Source organism: Tinamus guttatus, unplaced genomic scaffold (assembly GCF_059628265.1).
Source record: "Tinamus guttatus ecotype Peru unplaced genomic scaffold, ASM5962826v1 Tinamus_guttatus_pri_ptg000015l, whole genome shotgun sequence".
NCBI classification, from domain to species: domain Eukaryota; kingdom Metazoa; phylum Chordata; class Aves; order Tinamiformes; family Tinamidae; genus Tinamus; species Tinamus guttatus.
The window spans coordinates 487862-496832 of record NW_028288549.1 but is presented as its reverse complement, the minus strand read 5'-3'; the positions used below and the strand labels follow the sequence as shown (position 1 = coordinate 496832).

The window sequence follows — 8971 nt, the reverse complement described above, 5'->3', positions numbered from 1 at the left end:
AGACTTTGCTGAAGTCAAGGCACACAACATGCACCAATCTCCCCTCATCTCCCCAGCCAGTCCTTCCATTCTAGAAGACTCTCAGACTGATTCACCTTGATTTCCCCTCGGTGAATTCATGCTGACCACTGCTGACACCCGTCCTTTCCTCCACATGCTTAGAGACAACATCTCTGATGAGTTGCTTCTTCACCTTTCCAGAAAGGTCCATCCCTTCCACAGTCACTGGTCACCAATGAGCGAGTCCTAAATGCAGAGCTCATTACACATTTCTGAGCTATTTTCTCCTGAACACATGGAGAATCCTGTGAAGCAAGGCCTTTGGGGTACAATTCCTTGAGCCTATTCTTAAAAGCAGCTTCCTCTAAAGTGCAGCCTTCAGGCACTGCACTGGGTGGAACTTTCTGCTTTTAATCACAGAGTGAGGGGGTCAGCTCTGACCCAGACTTAGACATCAATTTATTTGGAAATCATATGAGACAAAGTAGTCTAATGCAAGGAGGAACAAATCCAACCATTTGTGTAGCAGCATGTTAACAAATGCTAGTTATAGTAAATCTAAAAAACATAAGGAAATATTGCTCAGTCCTGGTACAGGATACAGTGGGATTCACATGTGGAGAGCAACACCAATATTACCATTTCTGAATAATCTCCATGAAATTACTTTCCTCAGGGCATCCTTGAGCTCCTTATTCCTCATGCTGTAGATGAGGGGGTTCACTGTTGGAGGCACCACCGCATACAGAACAGCCAGCACCAGATCCAGAGCTGGGGAGGAGATGGAGGGAGGCTTCAGGTAGGCAAACATGCCTGTGCTGATGAACAGGGAGACCACAGTCAGGTGAGGGAAGCACATGGAAAAGGCTTTGTGCTGGCCCTGCTCAGAGGGGATCCTCAGCACTGCTCTGAAGATCTGCACGTAGGACAACACAATGAAAATGAAACACCCAGAGTGTACACAAAAAGTAATCACAGGGACTCCAACTTCCCTGAGATAGGAATTAGAGCAGGAGAGCCTGAGGATCTGGGGGATCTCACAGAAGAACTGCTCCACCTCATTACCTTGACAGAGTGGTAAGGAAAATGTGTTCCCAGTGTGCAGGAGAGCGTTGACAAAACTGCTACTCCAGGCAGCTGCTGCCATTTTGACACAAGCTCTGCTGTCCATGAGGGTCCCATAATACAGGGGTCTGCAGATGGCAACATAACGATCATAGGCCATGACTGTGAGAAGGAAATACTGTCCTACTATCAAGAAAAGAAACATAAAGAACTGCGCAGCACATCCTGAGTAGGAAATGGCCCTGGTGTCCCACAGAGAATTGACCATGGATTTGGGGACCGTGGTGGAGATGGAGCCAAGGTCAAGAAGGGAGAGGTTGAGGAGGAAGAAGTACATGGGGGTGTGGAGGCGGTGGTCGCAGGCTACGGCTGTGATGATGAGGCCGTTGGCCAGGAGGGCAGCCAGGTAGATGGCCAGGAAGAGCGAGAAGTGCAAGAGCTGCAGCTCCCTCCTGTCTGTGAATGGCAGGAGGAGGAACCCACTGAAGGAGCTGCTGTTGGACATTTGCTATCTCAGGGCATAGTGCACTGTCCTGGGAGAAAAAAAAAAAAAAAAAAAAAGATGTGGCATTTTAGGAAAACACATTTCAAGAAAGAAAAACCAGTAAATTAAAAAAATATTCAATTTCTCATTAAAAACACACCACACTGATTCTCTCTTTACTAGGGGGCGGGGACGGGGAAGGGGCATCTGCGCAGTTACCTGTCTTGAACCCCATTTTGTGCTGACAGGGTGTGTTGTAAGGATTTGGGACCTCTGCCTATGGAATGTGGAGGGAATTGGAGTGAGTAATTCTGACACTCACAATAAAATCACTTTTCACATAACAGGGCTATTCAGCATCTTCACACCCATTTCTAAGGGATGTGGATTTTAGAATAAAGTTTTTCTTTTCGACATTATTTATTTTCTTTGAGATGCCCCTCTCCCACCGGGGCAGCACTCCTTGAAGATAGCAATCATTGTCCTTTCTGCCGCAAGTGCTGAGAGGAAAGGCTTCCCTATCACTTGGGACAGCGTGACAAGAGCTTCTCTATTACCCCAGGGTCCAGCTGTCCTGCATTCACACTGCTTTGAGCTGGAGGTTGATCGCATTTACATGTTACGCTAAAAACCACACTCCCGTGCAGACCCCTGTTTCTCATAACTTGCAGCGTTGATATCTGAACTGCAGCTGAAATCCTCTCCACTCTAGTGAGCCTAAGAGAAGACCAGGAGCAGCATGGACAGGAGGGAAGCAAGGAGCAACCCTGGGGCACAGGGACACTGCTCTGGATTAGAGCCCATGAAGACCTGGGTGCACACCCAGCTTCACAGCCCTGCAGCATCCCCAGCAAAAGGAAGCAGGATGCCCTGTCCCTGTGACGCTAAGGCAGGGAATCCTGCTCTGAAGCATCCTCTGCATTGGAGATGGGGGGAGAGCGATTGCCCCAAACCCGATCAAGTGATGGCATTGACTGGGTGCAGAAGAGCCCTCTGGAAACTCCGTAGCCTTGCCCTGCAGCCAGAGACTTACCATGCAAGGGGCTGGGAGCTCACTTCCACAGTGAGCTCTGCTCTGTCCTCCCACTCCACACTGCCATTCCCCTCTCGCTGCCTTCTCTCCTCTCCTGTCCGCAGCAGCAGGCAGTGCCCGCAGCCCTGCTGCTCTTGGCACAGGAGCTGCTCCTGCACACACTGTCTCTGGGCAGTGCTGCCAGGCTGCCACGAGCTGCCTCCGTCCCAGGAGCCTGGCCCCGCTCAGGAGCAGAGGAACAGCTGAACTCACCAATATCTCTGTCCCTTGTGCTCCCTCCTCCTGGGAAAAGTTCACTTCAATAAACTAAAATAATCACCTGTTGTCCTCTGCTAATGACTGGAGAGAGATTATTCCAAAACGGCAATTTATTTCATGAAAGGATGACTATCTATGAAAGTTGGAAATGTCCCACTCTGGAAGCCTCATCTCACATACCTTAACTAGACAGGAGACTGAGGAGTGGACAAGTGGGAGTTCACTGACACAAGGTTCAGGTGCTGATTCAGAAATATCCATCTGGGCAGTACCTGCCTAGACCTGAGAATCATAGAATCATAGAATGCTTAGGGTTGGAAGGGACCTCTAGAGATCATCTAGTCCAACCCCCCTGCATACGCAGGGACACCTAAAGCACGTGGCGCAGGACTGCATCCAAGCGGGTTTTGAAGATCTCCAGAGAAGGAGACTCCACAACCTCTCTGGGCAGCCTGTTCCAGTGCTCTGTCACCCTCACTGTTAAGAAATTTTTCCTTAAGTTCCTATGGAATTTTTGATGTTTCAGTTTCCGGCCATGTCCTCTAGTCCTATCAGTGGCCACCACTGAAAAGAGACCATAAGTCTGAGTGTGAAGTCGTATTCAGATCCCTCCTGTAAACTCCACAAACACACGAGTGGTGGCATTCCCCTTGCCAAACGGAAGTGAGCAGAGCACAGAGATCTGCACACAAGCTCCTTGTCAAAGCTCCACTACAATCCCTGGAGATGAAGGTTGAGAGTCAGTTGCTCCCACAGAAGCACCTGGTGACAGTGGAAGAGACTGAGGAGATGCAAGGCAGGTGCCAGTGCCTGCTTGCTCCGATGGAGATACTGGGAGACCTGCATCATCCTAGAGCACGAGTTGGGGTCCAGGTGGGGAATTGCCTTGACTGTCTGAAATGACCCGAGATGCCAACTATGATGATAGCCTCACTCGCTAGGAAGTTGAAGCATGGGAAGATTGCAGGATTAACCAGCAGCTCTTGTAATTCAGTGCAGAGCCTTGATTTGATGGCACAGAAAAGTGCTGGCAGGGCCTTGTCAGATTCCTGGGGTGTCCAGCACAACTACATGTCTCTAGCAGATACAGCCGGGGGCCTACAGGAAAACCGTGTACTCTTGGAGTGATTGCTGGGCAAGTGTCCCAGAGCATCAGGCGTTTCTGTCCTGTACCCAAACACAGACATTCCAGCACTGGCGGTAGGGAAAGCCCATCCCGTCTACACACAGGGTGCTGCATAAATGGGAGGCACCCCCACCCCACCACGTCTCTGCTCCAGGCTCTGCAGTCTCAAACCCTTCTAGCTCTCCTCCTCTGAACTTCTCTTCATCCACCACATGATATGAATAGGGAATGGGCTAATAAGGACCTCTGGGTGGCTGAATCGAAGGCTGTCAAGGCCCATGGATATCTTCAGTGGCAACTTGTTCTTCGTGAAGCAGCACCAGGCACAGGAGAGAGTGCCCCTTGGTCTGCTTTGTGTGAGAGGAAGTGCCCATGGCCAGGAACACATGTCCCCTCGCTGGAGAAGCTCCTGCTGGGCTGTCTTGGCCCAGATCTCCTTCCCCACCATCCCCGTGTCCTCCATGCAGGTCCCATCCCTGCTGCCCGCCTCTCCCTCCAGCCCCACTGCTCACCTCCCTCATGCGCTCCTGCGCTCCAGGGATCCCGTCCATGGACGAGGAGCAGCCATTCGCCTGCTGCTCCTTCTCCATCTCCAGGACTCGCTCTGGGGACAGCCCTGCACGGCCAGTGCGTTTCCGACCTGTCCTCTGCACAGACAGACGCGTCCTCACAGCCCATGTCACAGCCCCGTCCTCTGATCAGCTGCTCACACTGAGGGGACCTCACAGGCCCTTGGCTGGGGCTGGTCCTGCTGTCGGCCAATCCCGCACGCGGCAGCAGTGACCTCACAATGTGCCCTGCAACCTTCCGCTGGCTCTGGCCTATCAGCAGCGGGGACAGAGGTGACATCACAAGAAACCTCAGCAACCCAGAGCCTGCTGATGGCCTCAGGTCTACAGAGAACGACGTGACCTCACAATCACCATTAGAGCCATGTCCCTGCTTTCAGCCTATCAGGGACAGGCACAGCAGTGACCTCACAACCAACGTCCGGGACATGTGCCTGCTGCTGGCCTACCAGATCCTGAGTCAGAAATGCCAACACAACCAACACCCAAACCATGACCCTTTTCTGCCTTGTCACCACCAGACACTGAGCTGACGTCACAACAGCCTGTGAGAGCTAAGAGCCCCCTTTGGCGTATCAACTCCAGAGCAGTAAGTATTCTCACAGTCAGAAGTTTTGGGGCTATCAGGTACTCAGGCAGAAATGACCTCAGAGTACAAAGAGCAGCCATGGCCCTGCTGCTGGCGTGTCACGTTCTCACACAGATGGGACCCTGTCATTGGCCTTAGGAACATGGGCAGGGTTGTTCTCCAGGGTATGCCTGCTCCTGCACTGCTTTCCTAGGAGAAGGTCTAGGAGAGAGCAGTGCCCTGGCCCCAGATACATGGCACCACCTTCACCCCATGAGCCCTGAGCTCTGTCCCTCTTCTTCCACAGGCCTCTGAGCGGACAGCTGCTTTCCACTGGTGTGACAAAAGCATGAGGTCCCCCTGCCCACCCAGAGGGGAAGGTCCTCGCCCATCCCATAATCACTGCCAGTCACTTGTCTCCAAACACCTGGCTTGGGAAGCATTTGCAGGAGGGGGACCATCAGTTACCCCAGCCACAGGCATTGCCGTACCATGAGGATGCCTCCAGGCCTGTTCTTCCTGTGCATCCTCAAATGACATGCTTGGGAGGAAGAAGAAGGGACATGTCCCACCTTTGTCCATTCAGACAGCTTCAGGGAGCACTCTGGGACTGGCTTAGGTCAACAGAGTGAAGCTCTGAGTGCAGCAGTGGGGCTGGGTGCCCATGGAGCCTTCTCTGTCCCAGGAGCTGAGTCTTAATCCCAATGCTGAGAAGCTAAGAAGAAAGTTTAGGTACATGGGAATAAAAGCAGAGAAATACTGTAGGTCTTGTTGAGGTCAGATGTGAGGGGATCAGCTTCTGGGGCCATTGCCATGGTTGAGGAGATGTGACTTGTAACAAAGCCCGGTTCAAAGAAGTCCCATGTGCAGCTAATCAGCCCTGCGCTGAGTCTTCCGGGGCTGAAACATGAAGGTCCCAGATTGAAATCTTTGTTTGAGTGCCCAGAAAATCCTCCTGGGCTGGAAGGGGCCTCTCCAATGCATCTGCCCTCCATCCCACCAGAGGCATCTCCTCTCAGCTGCTGCAGATCACTGCAGAAAGGGGCTTGCCAGAGAGGGTCTGAAATGCACCTGTATTTGGAGATGTTACTGATAGGACTCCTGGCTGCAACTAGGAAACTTCTCCTTTTATTAGAGGGACAATAAATCTGACACAAACATGGTCTCGATGCTCCCCTGGGTCAGCCCATCCCCTCACGTCCTCTGTGCACTCCCACCCCGGCACCCTGAGCGCTGGTGCTGCTGCCAGGGCACAGGTGGAGGATCCCCTGGAGCGGCTCTGCAGGGAGCTCCCAGGGAAAAGCTGTGCCCAACCCCAACCCCAGCGTGGCAGAGGGGGCTGCCCTCTCCCACCCACCCTGGTAGTGCCAGACCCACCTCAGCCCAATCCTGAAGGGCTCAGCGCATCCCTGGCTGAACTGGAGCTACCCCACGGCCACAAGGCAGCAGAAGGATTTGACATGGGCACTGCAGCAGCAGTGCTGGGATCAGAAGGAGCAGGAAGGAAGTTGGGGTGAAACCCCTTGCCCTGGGCTGTATGGCTGGGCCACTGGACAATAGATGGCTTTGGGGGAGCCGGGCTCCAGGTTTGGGTGGATGCAGCTCCAGGGAAGGAGCATCGGTGTTTTCATGGGCTCCCCGTGCAGCCATGACTGTGGTGGGGGCAAGTGGGCAGAGCCCTGCACAGGGGACTGCAGAGACCAGGGCTGGGAAGGGGCGGTGAAGGGCCCCCATCCCCATGGGAAAGAGATTCCCCAGACGATGCTGGACTCGCTTTGGCAGAGGGGAGGGGGCCCAGGGCAGGGGGAAAAGGGGCAGCAGTGACACAAGGAAATGGAGGCCGCTCACTCCACGTCCCCACTGCTCTCGTGGCCAGAAGATCTTCAAGCGCAGGTGCCTGCAGCCCCTCTATGCAGCCCCTCTCCCAGGACAGCGCTCACTGCCCACTCCAAGCATGTGCTGCCCCTGGAGGTGCCCTGTGCTCCATGGCTGCTCCATAGCCCTCCCAGAAGGATGGCCTCTGTCACAGGCTGTAATCTGTGGGACAGTCTCCAGCAGACACCTTGTGACCACTCACCCAGTCCAGGGCACTGGGGACCCGCAAGTGGCAGCTGAATCCAGACCTCATTCCCTAACACATCCTTCCAGGAGCTGATGCTCTTTGGCCCATGCAACCCCAGGCACAGCCAGAAGGCCTTTGTGGGTGCAGTTCCCTAAGGCCATTCTTGGCTCCTGCTTGGTAAGAAGAGCCCAGCCTTCAGGCACAGTGCTGAGAAAATCCCCTTTTGCTACAGAGGTGCTTCCTGGGAGGGCAGCTCTGACCCCGTGAGGGACAGAATGAGAGAAGGCCTCTGGATCAGACAGATTGGGTTTGTGCCTCTGGAGAAGGGATGCATTCAAGGATTTGTGCACAATTATGGATATCACAGATAAGACGAATCAAAACAAATCAATGCCTTAGAATCAATATCCCTTGTGAAGAGACATAGGCAGCTCATTGCTGCTAAACTAGTACCACTGGAATCAGCTTCTTTAGTGCTTCCCTCGTCTCCTTGTTCCTTATGCTGTAGATGAGGGGGTTCAGTGTTGGAGGCACCAACGAGTACAGAACAGTAACCATTAGATCCAGAGCTGGAGAGGAGATGGAGGGGGGCTTAAGGTCTGCAAAAAATGCAGTGCTGACAAAGAGGGAGACCACGGCCAGGTGCAGGAGGCACATGGAAAAGGCTTTGTGCTGGCCCTGCTCAGAGGGGATCCTCAGCACAACTCTGAAGATTTGAACGTAGGACACCACAATGAGAACGAAACAGCCAAAGACTAAAGAAAGACTAAGCACAAGAACCCCAGTTTCTATGAAGGAAGGAATCTGAAGGTAGGAATCTGAGCAGGAAAGCTTGAGAATCTGGGGGATTTCACAAAAGAACTGCTCCACCACATTACCTTGGCAGAGTGGTATGGAAAATGTGTTCCCAGTGTGCAGGAGGGCAGTGACAAAACCAGTGCCCCAGGAAGCCGCTGCCATTTTGACACAAGCTCTGCTGTCCAGGAGGGTCCCATAATACAGGGGTCTGCAAATGGCAACGTAGCGGTCATAGGCCATGACTGTGAGGAGAGAAAATTCTGCTGACATAAAGAAAACAAAGAAAAAGACCTGAGCGGCACATCCAGAGTAGGAAATGGCCCTGGTGTTCCAGAGGGAATTGACCATGGATTTGGGGACAGTGGTGGAGATGGAGCCCAGGTCGAGGAGGGAGAGGTTGAGGAGGAAGAAGTACATGGGGGTGTGGAGGCGGTGGTCGCAGGCTACGGCTGTGATGATGAGGCCGTTGGCCAGGAGGGCAGCCAGGTAGATGCCCAGGAAGAGCGAGAAGTGCAAGAGCTGCAGCTCCCGTGTGTCTGCGAATCCCAGAAGGAGGAATTCATTGAGGGAGCTGCTGTTGGACATTTGATCTCCCTTGGTTCATAGCACTGTCCAAGGAGGAAAAGACATCGACAAGTTAGAATAGGTTTTTCTAAAGACAACCCTCTCCATTCCTCATAGCTTCCCCAGCCTTGTGTCCTTTGTCTTGTTCAGTTCCCTTTCCTCAGCCCTGGTTTGTGCTGTCTGTGCCATGTTGTGCAGGGGCCTCTGGCCATGGGCTACACAGGTGTCAGCTCTGCTCAGTCAGAGGGTGTAAAATGGAGGTGTTTGACTGCTGCACATATGAGGGATTCACAGGCCCAACCTTGCCCTCTTAAACGGGGTGTCTGTTTGAATCGATTGCACTGCTCCCACTCCAGCCAGGGAGAGAAACAGTGCAGCGAAGGCAGGTGCAGACCCAGAGCATTCCAAACCCCTCTGTCCCAGTGAGATAGACCTCGTCCTCAG

The 8971-nt window shown here is 53.1% G+C and overlaps 1 protein-coding gene across 1 annotated transcript; it reads right to left on the bottom strand.

Annotated features, from left to right (window-relative positions):
• Nucleotides 1–610: 610 nt before the first annotated feature.
• On the bottom strand, nucleotides 611–8548 carry LOC148596321 (olfactory receptor 14C36-like). Its single transcript, XM_088523587.1, has 2 exons — nucleotides 7977–8548; nucleotides 611–1007 (listed from the first exon to the last, which is right to left on the bottom strand). Exons 1-2 carry the CDS (start codon nucleotides 8546–8548, stop codon nucleotides 611–613), a joined length of 969 nt encoding a protein of 322 aa, XP_088379713.1.
• Nucleotides 8549–8971: the final 423 nt, after the last annotated feature.